The following is a 17,313-nucleotide window of genomic DNA, read 5'->3' on the forward strand; positions in this document are numbered from 1 at the left end:
TGTTCAATTGTGTTTCACAGAATGCTGCTCCCCTTCACATTATATTTCTGGAAACATGCAAACCTTTTTGGTATGATGTCCTTTGCTGTTTTTTTTTTCAATCACCATAACAATCATTTCTTTTTCACAAAAATGTATTTTATTTGAGAGAATATGAATGGTTGCTCCAATGATCATTCTTTTAAAAAGGCTCAGAATCATATTAAATTGGTTAGTCAGTCATAAACATGTTCATAGATTTCAACAACATTAAGTTCCTGTTATGGAAAAGCATATAGAATTGTTTTAATGCTATCTCCTGAGGTGTTTTTATAAAAAGGTCTGTTCTATTATTATTTGCTATTTTTCCTTTTGTTGATCCTATTGACAAATTGAAATTTTTCTCAAAGGGGGCTGTATGTGAAAAAATGCATGACAATGATGCTTCTTTTGTGCATGCCCTAAAAAAACCCTAAAACACCCTTAAAAAGTCTACTCAGCAAAAACAAAAAAACATATATTACTAAGAATAATAAGATATTAAAATGATCATCAGTATTTTATTTCAAAGAAATACTGTGATGATAAAGCTGCTAAATTAAGATATAAAAACGTTCTACAGTAATTTTGAGAACATTCTCAATAATTTTTTTTCTGAGATTACCCCATTTAAACCTCTCTTAATTATCAAACATTAATTATGGTGGTGTAAGGCACTGTAACTTTGATAGTAACTTTGCCTCTTATGCCTCCGTCAATTAGAAGGCATTCTATTATAGAAAAGATACTGAAAATAATAAATATTTTCCAAGTAGTTTTATAGGATCTCTGTGGACTTTAGTCATTGAGGTCTAACCCCCATTTTAATCAGAAAGATTTGGAGGTAGAGATTAGTAAAGGTGCTGAATAAACACTATGATATAGTGCATATTCTGATACCTAATGATACTTCAGTCTCAACTTTAGTGTTTATTTCTCACAGAGTGCATCACATGGAGAGTCTTTTCACACTGACTGGGATAGGCAACACACAAAATCACACTTTGGGTGCTATGACTAAAAAAGTTTATATTGAGCATAGTGTACCTAGTTTGTGGCACCCTGGAAGGACAGTACATTACCCAACAGCAACCGCTAGAACTGTGAATACACATCTAAATACACATCTAAATAATAGTTTGCTGTTTTTGTCCGGGATAATATTTATATTGTCTTCATTCTTTGCACTTCAGTTGTGATTTTGGGTTCAGCATAGAAAAAAAATTGAACGAAAAGTACTTTTAGTGCCATCTTTTATTTCTGTACACCAACAGAAAAATCTACTACTTTTGATATTACCCATGGTTCACTGAACAATATCTATAAGCAACTACATTGATACTTTATGTAACACTTGTAGCTTTAAAAAAAAGAACATCTCAGATAAATTTTTTACTTAACAATCTTTATTTTTTTTAAAAACTCATAGCAAACTTTAAACATTAACACAATAACATTTTGATGACAGAGACAATATCGTCACCATGGTTACTCGTCTTTAAGCTCTTCTTCTTTTACTTTAACATCATAATTCATTCAGTACATGGGAAATGGATCATAAACGATATCCTTCTTATATGAAATCATGTCCTGCAAAACACTTTTGAACAGTGAATTTTTCAATTAAAACCCTTAAATAAAAGCAATACAAATGACCATTCATTTTATTGAATTTAGACAAAATAAATTAGTTCAACTAAAGTGTCTCAGAAGAAAAGGGTCTTCTGATTGACAGTTAAAAAGCACTTTCTATTGAAGTAATCCCTGACAACAACACAATAAGTACCTTACCTCAGTAGCAAATGCTAGCAAACAAGGACAGCATAAATGTATGGTGCTTGTGACCATATTTTCCTTTTTTATGTTTTGAATTAATCTAATGTAGTATGTAGAGTGGCTTAATAGTTCAGAGCATCAATAAGTATACTAATTTGTTTTTCACAGCAGCAGATTCAGAAATGAACAATTAACACTTCAAAATAAGGATAACATTATATTGTTTTTCATGTATCATGTGTTTTTGTAGTCAATATTTCTTAAAAGCTTGTCATGTTGGTCTTCAGCTTTTCACAGGAGTACAAAAACGGACACATTTATTTAAAACATAGGAAGTTCTATCACGCATCTTTTCAAAATTTATTAAGTAGGCCCATATGATTTTCTTATTAAAATTTACCATGCTCAAGTTTTGGTTTTTTTCCCAAACTAAGACATTTGCAAACTAAACAAAAAGCGTTCAAAACTCAATTCTTACAAAATAGTGATATGATCTGTACTGCCATTGTCATGAGGCCATTTTATATTTTCTATAGCATTGATACCTTAAAAGACCCGATGTATATGTGTAGAAATAGATACCGTTTTCCTGTCAAGATGTTAGTGGCCAATTGGAAAACTGTGTGAGGCTGAATTTGACATTACTGTAGCACAATGTAGTGACCAGAGAGCCTTATTATCTGTTGATATGAGACTCCAAAAGCTTTCTGTATTTCAGTCAGCATATAACAAGTCACAGCAATTGCATTGTTTTGAGACAGTTGATATTTTCTTAGAAGTAAATAAAGCTGTAATTATTTGGTTCTTTTAACTCTCTCAAAATTGAAAACAAGTCTTAGGTCACCTATTTGGAATGACTTTAAGACAATACAGTACAAAATACTGTAGTTTAACCTCTGTTAATGATAGCATCATTTTTGACTCAACATTAAAAAAATGCCCAGTTAAGTTAAGTTAATTTAATATACGGTCAACTATTTCACAAAAATAAGCATCTGCTCCCTCTTCCAGAAGTATGGGGTATTACATTGGATAGAGCAAATACCCAGAGAAGGAGGACTGCACATACTCTCCAGCATAAAGTCCAGAGGCCTGATCTGATGGCATCTGAATGTACACAGTGTCCCCAGGTTGAAGAGGTAGTACTGCACTTCCCGATGCTTGATCTAAGAAACCCTTTTTATATTCATCATAGGTATACATCACAGGCTCACTGTTTCTCATCAAAGCCACCCACACATTTTCTCCCTTACAGTGAATGTGGTAGGCAAAGTAATAAATGCCAGGAATGTCACAGGTGAAAATTCCTGTCTGGGGATTGTAGTTTTGGCGGCCATTGTACAAAAGTTTATCAAAAACAACTGGGCTGCCCACAGGTGGAAAGGGTGTAGATGCTACAGCAGTAAATGCTGGCATTTCAAGGCCACTGGAACCCATTACTTCAGCCCAGCCTCCACCATATTTGCCCTTCTTATCATAACTTCCAGCTTTAACACCATCTAGTCCCGGACCCATCTCAGAAAGTACTCCAGCCATTTCTGGTGAAAAAACGGGTTCACCGGGTGGTCCTGGTGGTCCAGGTGGACCAGGTTGACCTGGTTGTCCAGGGGGTCCAGACGGTCCCTCTCTTCCTGGGGCTCCTACAGGACCAGGCAGGCCAGGACTCCCAATGTCTGCAATGCCTGGTGGACCAGGAGGACCACTTTCTCCTTTGGGTCCTGTGGGACCAGTAGGCCCAATGGGTCCAACTGCACCATTTATTCCAGGGATTCCTTGAGGTCCCTGAATACCTCTTTCCCCAGGTAATCCGGCATGTCCTCTCAAACCAGGAGTTCCAGGGGGACCAGGCATACCAGCTAGACCTTTCTGGCCATCCGCACCTTTTGGACCACTTGATCCAGGTGGACCTCTTGGGCCTGGTTCTCCAAGTTCCCCAGGTAGACCATCCTTACCAGGTGGTCCTTGAGGACCAAGGTCACCCTTAGCCCCATCACGCCCTCTTGGTCCTTCATCTCCACTATCTCCTTTAGGACCAGGTGCACCTATACTTCCAGGTTCTCCAATTGGTCCTGCAGGACCTGGAGGACCATTCGGTCCAGGGAGTCCAAGCATTCCAGGTATTCCACCAATACCCTTTTCTCCTTTGGGTCCTGGGGGTCCTGCGGGTGCACCAATTCCTTTATCACCTTTTGGTCCTGGAAGTCCTTGCTTGCCAAATCCTGGAAGACCTGGCTTTCCTGGCAGACCTGGTGGTCCTGGAAGGCCCTTCTCACCTGTCCTTCCTGGCTGTCCAGGCAGACCATTTTGACCTGGCTTTCCTTGACCAGGTGGACCTGGTGGGCCAGGCTTCCCTCCTTCCCCAGCTGGTCCGGGAGGGCCTGCTTCTCCAGGATATCCTTTATGTCCTGGGGGTCCTTGTGGACCAGGTAAACCATTTAACCCTGGTTTTCCAAGACCTGGCAGCCCTCTTGGGCCAGCAGGTCCAGGAGGCCCAGGAAGTCCTTTGTGACCAGGCTGTCCAGGCAGACCCATCCCTTTGTCTCCTTTTGGTCCTGGTAATCCCGGCAGACCTGGCAGGCCTTTGTGACCCGGTTCCCCTTTGACACCTGGTTGTCCCGGTAATCCCTGTAACCCTGGTTTACCTATTCCAGGAAACCCAGGTGGTCCTTGGGGTCCCTGTGGACCTGGTGGACCATCAGGACCCTCTTCCCCTCTTGGTCCTATTTTCCCTTGAGGCCCACGCTCACCGTTTACACCTGGTTTTCCTGGCAGTCCGGGCAAGCCTAGTTTTCCCATTCCAGGTAATCCTGGTGGACCTGGAGGTCCAGGTTGGCCCTCTGGGCCAGGTAATCCATTCCCTGGAGGTCCAGGAGGTCCTGGAGGTCCCACAGGTCCAGGTGGTCCAGCTGGGCCTTGTTCTCCCTGAGGAACTCCTTCCACAGCACTAGGTATTGTTAAACCTGTGAGCAGTTGTACAGATGTTAAATATAGAAATTAAATACTAAAAAATATACAGCAAAAATATTTACACTAGAAATGATTACATGAAAGAGCACCATGTTAGTATAGTATAATTCAATATGATTAATTCATTATGATTGAATAGTTAAGCCTTTTAATGTGACCAAAACACCTATGGCCAATCTGAGAATAAACAATCAGGATGTCCAGAGTTGTTCTGGGTCTTGTGCCAAATAATCTTTATACTTTGGACTATGCTAAGTGTTCTCTCTAGATTGTGGTTGCTATCCCTAGATTAAAAGTATGTACACACATCACAAGAACAGAGAAATCTGTTCCAGAGGTGACAAGAAGAAGAAAAGGGTTCTTTCAAGCAAGGATATTTCATATTTAAAGCAAGAAATGAAATGCAAAACTATTCAAAACCTTTAAGGGTTCCTCATATAGCAGCTTTAGTCTATGTAGAACCACAGCTACAGCACATTTCTGGTTGATCACACATCTTTTCTTGGACCCCATACAACCAAAGGTTCTGTCCCAAACACATGTTAACAACACACTCCAAGAACAGCCAAGAAGAGAGAACTAATTTCTCTGTTCTTATGAAGCATGACAACACCTTTATGAAGACACAGCAACTATGTGACTGACTGTGAATCTACTTGAGTTATCAATGAAGAGGAACTCTCATGCGGTGATCTTTTTACAAAGAGATGAGGGGTTGGTTTACACAATATTAAGGGACTTAGTCACTATTAAGTTAACATCTGTTAAAAAATTTGTAGCCTAATAATTCTACATCAACTCTCAGTGGCCATATCAGTAAGCTGACTAGGGTAAGCATAGAAGGGTTTCAACCTCACCTCTAAAACAAAAATATATTATACTCTGTACAAATATGCAATGTAAGTTAATACTTTTTATATGTTTTAATTTTTAAAAATTTCTCCATGTAGGCTATATGCACATAACTGATTTTGTAGTGTGTTCAGAAAGATTTCTAACCTTTTTCTTTACCACCATTGTAGTTCCCCCCTTTACGGGGATTTTCTTTGCCCTTAAGCAATGGCATCTGGGGCAGCTCCTTCCTATAGTGTGGATATTGCATGTAGGGCACTTCCTTGCCAATGTACTGTTGTTGAGGAAAACCTCTATTTCCCATGTTTATGTGTTGAAGGTGCTGCATTGGCTGGTATGGCTGAGGGTGTTGCTTGTGTCCGTAGTAAGCCCCATCAGTCACACATGGGAAGACAAAAAGCTGAAGTAGAACAGTAAGGAGGGGGCCAAGAAGGCGAGGCATGGCTAAAGCCTGTGAAGAAAGAAATAACATAATTAGATACGAAAGAGCTGCTTGATCACACATTTATGTAAAAAGATTGTCCATCATTTGCAGTCCTTACATAGAACAGCACTCTGTCTCCCTCTCCTGGACATTTATAACAACTACACATGTTACTTGCTATGGTAGTCAGAAATTTTATATTAGAGTTTGCAAAAATGTTATAAATAGGCAATACGCAATACAAAGGAAGAAAAAAACTTTGAAGGTTTACTTGATATAAATCCTGGTTAGTTGTTGCTGGAGGTTGTAGCCAACTGAAATTTAAAGAGAGGCCAGAAGCAAAGCAGTCTCTCCGTCTGTATTCATTTTAATTAACTGCAACCTCAAAAACGTGTAAGAAACATGTAAGCATGTATATGTTTGCTGAGTAGTTTACACAAGGGGGATAGTAAAGTTCACAAGAAACAATCGGAGCTCCATATTCCTCAAAAAGTTAACACTGCACACGAAGAAAGAAAGAAAGAAAGAAAGAAAGAAAGAAAGAAAGAAAGAAAGAAAGAAAGAAAGAAAGAAAGAAAGAAAGAAAGAAAGAAAGAAAGAAAGAAAGAAAGAAAGAAAGAAAGAAAGAAAGAAAGAAAGAAAGAAAGAAAGAAAGAAAGAAAGAAAGAAAGAAAGACCTTTCTGATGTGTATCTGAGGTATGTTACCTTACTGACTGTCTAAAGCTGATTTTTACATCATTCTTACAGGAGCAACATATAATCCATATAATCTTAGCAGCTGACTGCTTCATCCATTTTAAGACAGGAGTGTAGACAGGTGAACAGTAGGTTACAATTTGCAAAAAAGTCTACTCACACTACTTTGCATTAAAGCAAACAGGTCAAATTCAAATCCTGCTTCACAGAATGGAGCTCAGTCTTTTCCAACCAGTTAAATCCAACAACCAACTGTCCTAGTGAGGGAACCCACCACTTCCAGCCACGAGGTATATGTCCCAATTTGTTGAAAGGTATATTGTTGACTAAAAGTATTATTGCTCTGCTCTCCCTGGTATGTCTGGCTTCTAAAAGCACAAAGAGTAGGATCATTCCTTCAAAGGCTATGTCAGACAGTCACACAGCTATGTCAAAATCACCAGAAGCTTGAGAACAGCTCAGTGTAGGAGAATATCTCATTATCAGCTAATGTAGACAGTAGAAAGTTGGTTTTAACCAGAAGAATCTACATTACTTGAAAATACTACTTCATACTTGAATTACTTGAAAAACCAACAAAAAATGTACTCTGGAATCTTTTTGAATTAACCTAGCCTTCTAAATGTTGGCTAAATAGACTGTAGGGTCTCTTTGTGTGTCTATGTGCTTGTAAATGATTTTAAAGTATTGAAAACAATCTGATAGATTTTTGCAGCACTTTAATCACTGGGTTCAGAAAACAGCTTCTGTTTCTATTCACATACAGCAGGTACAAAAAGCTTTAAGCACATTGATGTTTTTCTTAGCAAATATATTTATAATATTTCTACTGGAGATGCAGATAACAGCAAAATTAAACAACACATTGCAAGAAATGATTGCAAATTACTAAAAGTGTATATAAAATTCGAATGAAACAGGGAATAGGGAGTGAACATGGTGACATGTATTGTTCTGATGGAATTTTAATCAACTTTTCCACACAAACCTCCTTTGACGTCTGATTTTAAAGTTTCGAACCTCATCCACAGTACTCGCTACTGTATTTCTAAACCTTTCTAAAGCTCTCTGATTGTTCATTCGCTCCTCTTTCAACTTACTTTTTAATGGACTGATACTAATTTACTCAGAGCAGCAGGAATGACCGACGTTTATTTTATCAGCTTTACTACTCTAGTAGCAAAGTAATGGGGGAAAAATTTCATTCATTGCTGGCTTTTTCTCAAACTCATTGTTCTTTGTGACTTCCCTTTTGGCTCATATCAATTTTTAGACCCCAACATAGATACTAATATGATTCATTGTTAAAGACAGCAGGCTGGTTGAAAGTTTAGTAGAGAGACTTGAACACAGTCAGCTATTTGTTTTATCCATCTGGTTCAGTCCAGATGGAAACTGGACAAATTGTGTTGTAGATAAACAAAAGATCTAGATTATGTAAGTTATGAACTATTTGTCTCCTGTTGGATTTGTAGTTGGATTTCTTTAATGCAGATGTCAAGCACCTTGGCTGACTGACAAGAAAAATCAACAAACATTTTGTGATTTATAAATACCAAAAGATGTTTCCTGATATTTTAGGGTTTTTTTTTTTAATTATAGTTATTTTAGAGCTATTTTAGTTGTTTCATCATAATGCGTGCAGTATAGGGTTAAAATAAATAAAACATACATACTACATACATATACTATAGTGGGATGAAAAAAAACTCAGAGCCAGTACAAAACACCTGTGCATAACTTCAGTGCATTAAACCAGAAAAAGGGCAACCCAACTCAAAATCTAAGCTTTTTTTTCTATCCATCTCATCTTTACTTTGCCAATTTTATATCACTCTCTTTGTATTATTAATCATTTGATCTTTTTTGTTTATTAAGCTAATTTAATGGATTATGAATTATTAATTTAATTTAATGGAGTTTAGGGATTAACAGATATGCTTAAAAGCCCGGAGGTTTTGTTGTGGGCTTTTAAAGATGTAACCACACTTCTTTGCTGGAACAACACGTTAACATAATCATGCAGTGACTTTCCCTCTACAGTAGTGCTTCAAAGTGAACCCAATCTGTCTGAAATGCAGGGATTTTGTGATCAGAATAAAAAATAGCATTTCAAAAAATGATTACTGTTATTAGTTTCCCTGAACCATTTCCTCTGCAGAATTTAGGGGAGTGTATATCATAAATGAAGAACCTTTATTGTGATTGCAAAGGATACAAGAAAACTTTTGTTTTAATTTACATCCTGAATGGTTTTTAACATTTAAGAATGATATGAAGTAGTTCCTATATCAAGGTGCTTATTGGTATAGGTAAGTTGAATGTTCTAATCATAAAGTTAGTTTGGTCCCAGTGTTGATATTGCACAAATATATTTTTCTTAAAAATTATTATTACTATTAACATGTATTAAAAAGCAGAGGTAGAGAGTCATAAAAGGACTACTTTTTTTTTCAATGTCACATGGATATACCAACGCATTAAGTGGATAGACAGAACTGAATAAGGAAGATAAGTAAAAACAACCACAAAAAAGTATTTAAAGAAAGATCTTTATATCATAAAACAAAAATATTTGGAGCTTGGCTGCCCCATTAGGATCTATGACCTTGTGACTATGTTTATCCTGGAAGTATAGAGTGACCGATCTAATAGTTAAAATAGTGTTTCTTTCCAAAAAGCAATCCAGCGATCATATTATTCCTCCCTGATTAATATTATGTGTGACATATTGCAAAGATTTTTAGGATTAGTAGACTTATATTTTGACATTTGTATTGATTGAATAAATAAATGATAATGATTAATATTACGAATAATAATAATAAACAGATCTCTGTTTTAGACTGATTCCATAGCAAAGCTAGGTTTGTTCATCAGCTGTGCAGAAGCATATGAATCCGGGCTATTTTGGTTGTGGCTGTGATGATATCACAAAGCGGGAAATCCAGGGTGAGCGATGCTAGCTTATGAAGGTTGAAAATGGCCAAATATTTCAATATTCTGGAAGGAGGGTTAAAATAATTGCATATGATCAAAACTTCATAATTTTAAAGATAACTTCCATCATACCTTAAGATGCTGAAACAAAATCGTTTCAGATTAATATGTGGAATGTATAACGAACACATCTTAAAAAAATAAACAGATATTAAACAAGCTTAACGTGGTTTTATCACGGAGTCACAGATACTGAGGAAGAATGGGAGCAGAAAGATTCCTCACTCCTAGAAATCCATCTGTGTTTGTTGTCTTGGCTTTCTATTGATCGTGTACACACATGCTTGCATTCAAAAGCACACGCTTTACACCCCGAGAGTGTCAGTTCTCTAGTGATAAATGTGACAGCCGTGTAAACACAGCAAGCACGGTGGAGCGTAAAATTCTCCCTGAAAAGCACATTCCTCAGATCAGTACAAGATGGAAATATTAAGCTAGGCTTCCATGTGTCTCCAGGAACTCTGTCCTACTGTGTGACAGACTTTGCTGCCTGTCTATTTGTTTTCTGTGAATTTGCTCTCTTAAATCTGCAGCGCTCAGCAGGATCAACCCTTTTTTTTCCCTTCCCTGTCTCTGTGCTTAACCTCCATTTCCACTCTTTGCTTTGGAAACCTTCTCATCTACCAGCATTTCAGATTTCAGAGGAGGTCAGAAGAGTGCAAGGTTTGTCACTTCCAAATGTTTGGAAACAGAAAAGGGCAATGTTTTAGGAATTCAGAGAAGCACAGAGATGCTACTTTTTGAGGGTACTGATTCTGTGCTTTGTCTGTGTGTGTGTGTGTGTGTGTGTGTGTGTGTGTGTGTGTGTGTGTGTGTGTGTGTGTGTGTGTGTGTGTGTGTGTGTGTGTGTGTGTGTGTGTGTGTGTGTGTGTGTGTGGGTGGGTGTGTGTGGGTGTGTGTGTGTGTGTGTGTGTGTGTGGGTGTATGTACAACAGCACATGCATTTATTACCTGAGAGTAATATTTACCTCAACTATATAAAGAAGTTAAAATCCAATTTCAGAGAGAGTTCAAGCTATTCTGTGTGGTTAAAAATAATGGAAACAATGGGAAAGGTCTCTCTCTGCATCTTCAGATAGTATGGTGTTAGAATATTGCAAAAGATAAGAGACTGCTTAAAAAAATCCATAGAGGTTTTCCTAAACTTCTAATCCTTATATCATTGGCACGGTTCCAGTGAGCTATTATGTAGAAACATACACATATTTTCACAGGAAACTGATCTAGGAGGTTTTTAGCCATAAATGATTTTCCTTGGGGAAAAAATTGAATGTTTCCGATCAGATGAAATGCCTAATTAAAGCTCCAAAGTAAAACTGCTGCTTTACTTTTATATGTCTGATGACTATTCTAACTGAAAAGAATAGACATGTGTTTAGTTTTAAGAACATGTTTCCAGAGTTGGGTAGTACCTAGTTATAATTTACACATGTATATTAACTTGAGTAACTTTTAGAAAAATATTTTGTAGTCGTTGTACTTAACCAAAGTCTTTTTATTTTTTATTTATTTGAGTAATAATTATGTTGTAGTACCGCTACCCTTACTAGAAACAAACTTCTGGTTAGTCTACCCACCAATAGTAACTTGAGTTATTAAGAGATCAGGTGAAAATTACTGTATACTGTAGATATTGTCATTCTTTATATTTTCCTTAAATGTTTGCATTACCCACTGTAAAGATTGATTGAAGTTTATGTTGAAAAAAAATTTTAAAAATAAAGAAGAAAAATAAGAAAGGAAAAGTTTATCTATTTATTTATTACTTTAAAAATACCAGCATTTGTCATTTTAAACATTAACGCAGATGTTATGAGCCAACAATTATTTAGTGCTTGATTTGCCATTTTTATACAGTGCTTTTTCACTCTTACTTGTGTGATTTCGTAGATGACTACTTCCTACTCTTACTTGAGTTAAAATTTTGGGTACTCTACTGTAGCCTGTTTTATATTTGAAGAGTGCTGCACCATCTTCTACCATCACTGCTTTACCTCTGTGCAGCTACCAAATGTAAACCTGACAATGGTTTAATCCTTCATAAATTAGCATTAACAATTAGCATAAATTAGCAGTATTTTAAGTCTTTTCAGGGCACAAAACCTCTCAGACTAGCTGTTAGCCTCTGTCTCAATCAAACTGTGGTTTTCTAAAAAAAAAAAAAACTCAGAAATGTATGTAAAGATTTTTTATGAATATTGAAATCCCTGCCACATTGCAATTAGATGGTTATTTACAGCAGAAATGAAAAAGGGAAGGGAGCTGTCTTCTGTAATGCTCTTTATTAAAATAGAGACCAATAAAGGAACATGCTGTCTGGTCTGGGTGACTAATTGATTTAAAATTAAGCAACTGCAAAAAGCAAAAAAAAAAAAAAAAGCAGTTTATGTTAATGTTTGCATTTGTACACTGCAGTGATTCTTTTCTCACTCAATCTCTCTGAAATTAAAACATGTTCTGTTCTCAGCATGTGTTTCACGCAGGAATCTCAGGTGCTGCACAACCTTCTAACGTCATTTCGTGTGTGTCCGAAGGTCTCCCCTAATCACTATATAGGGCAGTATATAGTGTTATGCCATTTTAGATGGTGTCAGAATGTCTAGTGGATTAAAAAAGTAGTGGAGTTGAAATTTCCCCCAATGCACCTTCAAAAGTAGTGATCATCTATGGTCATTAGATGGGTAGATATATCCCAGAATGCTTTGTTCTCCTCGCAAAGCATCATGGGGTTTGTTGTCACAGCGGCCCGCTGTCGCCTACTGCTGTTGATACCCAACAGCTGCGATAAATAACAAAGATGGCGCAGGCACCGTGCGGGGAGGCGGAGTTACGTGACCAACGGGGAGCGAAAAGTAGTGCTCATTTGTCCCAATTGTCAGTTAACAGAGTTCACTATAAAGTCCACTATATATAGTCCCCACTCTATACAGTGATTGAGGGATTTAGGGTTTAGGGCAGATGTTTAGACACAGCCACCCTGTATGAATTACCATTTTGTTCAATCTTAGCTTCAGTATCTGGGACCAACTGATTTGGAAGTATGCAAAATGAAAACATCAAGTGATATGTCATCAATTCATAGCACAAGAAATCAAAACCTACAAATATTTTAATAGAAATTCTCTCCAGAAATCCTAAACTACCCCTTAAAGATGTCATACAAATCACCTTGAGTTCCTCTCCACTCCAACAACCATTTGTCAGATTTAAAGCTCAGAGCACTTGCACTAAATCTCAAGTTTCCTATGATTGTGGTTACTCAGTGGAATGGGAAAAACGTTTGCAGCCCCTTGCCTCCCTGAACGCAGCTTTTACCACAAGGCAGCTTGTAAAATTAACACCTTCCAAAGTCACATTGCAAACTTTCTCAGTCAAACAACCACTCTGCACGTACTATTGGAAGACCGCTCCTACACACACAGTGCCACAGCTGTGCAGCTAAATGAGCTAAGTGTTTACCCATCTTTCACCCCCCATCCTTTCCATGCCATCGGTCTTGGTCTTCATGGCATTCATTAGGTCCTTTTGTGCTGTGGTTGTTTTCTGAATAACATAAATGTGGCAGTTGCAATGTTATATAAGCACACAGTCCATTTTTAAGCTTATGAACTGCTGAAAAATATCACCAAATACTATAAGCTCCTATTGTCTGCAGGTGGTTTCACACCCTTGGATCAACACAAACATTAGGCTTTAATGCAATGAGGCAAAGTAATCGTCAAGAATGAAGAAAAAAAAATTAACATGAAATTACCAGGACAGATTAATTTAGTCATTGTAGGGTGTGGGCTAAGACTACATTTAATTCTTTCATAATCAGCTATAATAAATCATCAGGTATCACAGAAAAAAGTTACAGTTTCTTTCCACTTAACATAAAACAGAAAATGAATGCAGTCAAATCAGTTACTAATTGAAGTTATGAATTATTTTAATATGTGCAAGAAAATAGTAATAAATAATAGGACTGAAAAGTCCTATTATATTATGAAAAGTTTTTAATGTATGTTTAAATTCAGCCAAGAAATATTTCATAAATGACATAGTGAGACCAGAAGGCGGCACTGTATATGGTGACAACTTCCACGGAGAGGCTGGTATTAGCACTACTAACAATCATCTATGCAGGAGATGTTCCTGAAAAGTTGTCTAATATAGTGAACACTAGAGATGGTTTATCTTATTTTTATTTCTACTAAAAGCGTCATCTATTTCTCTTTGCAGTTGGTCAGACACCTTTACAGTCTAAAGAGCCATTTATCCCTAAGAGCTTAAAATCCTGTTAAAGTATTACAATTATAAATGTTATTTTAGTTTTAGTTCAAATTTAAGCATCCAGTCAGGAGCCAAGTGTCACAGAACCATGATCTCACATGATATGTACTTTTACAATCACAATCCCTTGGTAATAGTCTGTTTTAATCGATATCAAGCCTAAGTTGGTGCTTTTCCTCAGTTTGAATCTAACCATATAATGACGAAATCATGTAGCCTTGACCATTAAGAAACTTGATGCCAAAGAAAGAGAGCTTCATACAGCTTATCAGATTGAAGGGAAAGAGCTCCTGCAGGCTAGAGGCGCTGTTTGCTCTGCAGCCTCTTCTCACCAAACTGCTTCTCTCGCCCCCATTGCATTTATCTGTCAGTTTGGCTTCAATTTTCTACACATGTGCATGTATTAAGGACTGAATTAATATTTGCCTTTAAGCACAGTCTGCCTTTCTCTCTCTCTTTCTATCTGACACCTGCAAGGATGCATATAGCTGTGGATTTGCATGCAGCAGCTTGAAGGACTCCAGCCTGTGTTAGAGGATCTGCTTAGGCCTCTGCATGATGACGTGGAGACTCGATGCTGCACAGCTAATTGTCACATTTTTGAAATATGTGAAACCATTGTTTAAAAAAGATTTTATAAATATAGAAACAAAAAGCTGTGAAAAGCTAAATGTAGCTATATAAAATTGATAATTCCTCTATAAATAGATGAAGTAAATGCAGAAGCAATACAATTTCACCTTCACACGTTGGCAAATATTCCTCCAGCATAACATAAACTTAATTTTGGCAAGAAAAAAAATGTACAATTTTGTCTAAAAGTTGTAATGGAATGAATGTAGAGTTAATATAAATTAAGCAAGCCTTCATGCAGTCCAATTAAATGTGGCCTATAAATCAGACTAAACAATAAGAGCTCATTGGGGTGAGGAGCTTACCTTTTTGAGGAGTCTGTTTATGAGAAATAATCACTGCAATCACGCTAACAGTGAAACCACCAGCTTGTGAAAATCCCTCCTGGCAGAAGTGCCAATAAGAGACCCTCACCTTGTGGACAGAGCTTTTATCTGCTGCAGGGTGGAGTCACCAGAGTGGGTGGGAAGTATGGAGAGAGAAAAGGAGAAGAGATAGATTTGACCCGAGTAAACACATCATTCCCAAAAATAAGATGAACTATAATTTATTTGACCAAACATGTTCACATTCAGCTGGTAAGTACCACAATGGATGACAATGATAAATAACAGATAAGTTTTTCTCAACTATGTGATAAATGGACCACAGTGCAGTGGAGGAAAAGTCTAGAATAGCAACAAAATTAAAAACTGAATAAAACTGTGGAATCAAAATCCCTAACTCATAGCAGAAGAATTGCAAATCAGAAATAACATCATCTGCAAGTTTGTTGTTCATCATTTCAATTCCAATCCACCATAAAACATCTTACATATAGATGTTCACATTGCCATCCTGTAAGTTATGAATAAATCATTAAAGTTAAATGTTTTGTTTAAAAGTAAAATAATATCAATCAGAATTAGAATCAACTATACAGGCAAGTTTGGGAAAACAAACAAGGAATTATACTTCGGTTTTCCATCCCTGACATCAGTGGCCCTGCTGTGATTTAAAAGAAAATTATGCGCCTTCAACCAAACTTTTGACAGTTGAACTCAGGAAAGCCAACTTTAGTAATATAAAAATATTAATTTTATTATTAGTAAAATATTTTTTTCAATTACAAACCACAACTTTTAAAGAATAATGTCTTTAAGTCAACATCAATGTATATATTTTCTGAATTGCTCCATAGAATTGGTAATTTCTCCATTTCTACCCTGCCCCTGGTGCAACGCTGAATGTGCAATAAGTGGCACTGGGGGAACGCACATGCTATCTTGGCTGTGTACGTAATACAAAGGGTTAGTTGCATATTTGCAACAATGGGCGTTAAGTGGTTAATTGTTTCTTTAACATCATCTGAGGACGCCAGCTATGAGATGATGATTGAGATCAACATAGAGACAGCTATGGGAAAGAAACTGTCTGCCATTAGCGTCCTGTTATGCCGATCTTTTCCAAAATCTGTCTAGGGTGAGAACAACCTCAGGTTTTTAGTTAGGGTGGTTCCGACATAGGAAACAGAAATGGTCCTAGGTTTAAAGCAGTGTTGTGAGGACAGTAAGGGGATGCAGTGTAGGGCATATTTGTTGGAAGTCCATCTTTAGTGGGTTTAGCTTCAGACGGTTCTGAGTGCATCAGATGACCAGGCGGTTCATCTCCTGTTCGTAAACAGATTAAACGTTTTCTCAGATTAGACCAATGGCAGCAATGTCATCTGCAAACTTGCAGTTTCACAAACTGTTAACCACTAAGGTGAGGTAGTTTGTGTACAGAAAGAAGAGGAGTGGGGAGAGATCATATAGTTTGGTGGCTCCAGCGTTGGTGGGAGTAGATAATCCCCAGCTTCACTCTGTGCTTATGACATTCTTTAACTGAGACAGCGTCAGTTAAAGAATGTGGGGACTGAAGTGTCTTTCAGACACTTAAAGAATGTCCTAAGCACAGAAATCAGAGCAACAGAGCTGTTGAATTTAAATATTCAAATGGCATATTAGGGACCAGGAAGATGGTGGAGTGTTTAAACCTGGAAGGATGTAGGAAAACACAGGAAATATGTTAGAAATGTTGGTAAAGGTGGAAGAGTAGAAAGAAAGAACCTGCTTAAAAAGCTTTGTTTTGTTTTTACACTGAAGGACCTTTCTATCTATCTGTTTTATCTCTAGTGCAATGACTTCTACGTTAGAATCTAAAAATAAAACACTTTATGACCATATTTGTGATAAAACACTAGTAATAATAGTGGATCATATGGACAATCTAAGCATTAGTCAATCGTTATTTTTAACAGGACCAAAAAGACAAACAGTGAACAAAGCCCTACTTTTTACTTTTTTCACTTAAAGGAATAGTACACCCAAAACATGATTAGCCTTCATTTTCTACTCACCCCCATGCTGAACAACACTCTGGAGTACTTTTTTGATATCTCAAATGCATCTGGAGATCTGGGAGGCTTCTTGCTGTCTGCTGACATTCAAATAATGGAGGTCTATGGCGCCCGAGGCAGAAAGGTCCATAAAAGTCCACAAAAAACGTGTCAATATTCCTCCATACTGCTCGTCCAATGTATTCCAAGTGTCCTGAATGGGTAGCATCCAGAATTTACTCGAAACGAAGTCATTTAGAATGTTTTTAGAGCATAAACAGTAGTGTATAGTATTTCCTAAAAGCGCGTTCACGA

General features: G+C 37.2%; 1 protein-coding gene across 3 annotated transcripts; it reads right to left on the bottom strand.

Moving 5' to 3' along the window:
* Window positions 1-1,405: 1,405 nt before the first annotated feature.
* Window positions 1,406-15,074, bottom strand: col8a1a (collagen, type VIII, alpha 1a). Of its 3 annotated transcripts, none has more exons than XM_038299659.1 (3): window positions 14,948-15,074; window positions 5,761-6,064; window positions 1,406-4,754 (listed from the first exon to the last, which is right to left on the bottom strand). In XM_038299659.1, exons 2-3 carry the CDS (start codon window positions 6,053-6,055, stop codon window positions 2,818-2,820), a joined length of 2,232 nt encoding a protein of 743 aa, XP_038155587.1. In that variant the 5' UTR covers window positions 6,056-6,064; window positions 14,948-15,074; the 3' UTR covers window positions 1,406-2,817. The 3 variants fall into 3 exon arrangements, with proteins under 3 accessions (XP_038155587.1, XP_038155588.1, XP_038155586.1); XM_038299660.1 differs by lacking the exon at window positions 14,948-15,074 and adding an exon at window positions 7,009-7,140; XM_038299658.1 differs by lacking the exon at window positions 14,948-15,074 and adding an exon at window positions 6,895-7,048.
* Window positions 15,075-17,313: the final 2,239 nt, after the last annotated feature.

The sequence above is a fragment of the Cyprinodon tularosa genome, unplaced genomic scaffold, assembly GCF_016077235.1.
Source record: "Cyprinodon tularosa strain WSP-4 unplaced genomic scaffold, ASM1607723v1 ctg432, whole genome shotgun sequence".
In the NCBI taxonomy this organism is placed as follows: domain Eukaryota; kingdom Metazoa; phylum Chordata; class Actinopteri; order Cyprinodontiformes; family Cyprinodontidae; genus Cyprinodon; species Cyprinodon tularosa.

Coding starts and splice junctions, on each gene's coding strand:
- col8a1a (XM_038299658.1), bottom strand. Junction 4,755..5,760: donor CAATGGTGGTAAAGAAAAAG/GTTAGAAATCTT, acceptor AACTGCTCACAG/GTTTAACAATACCTAGTGCT.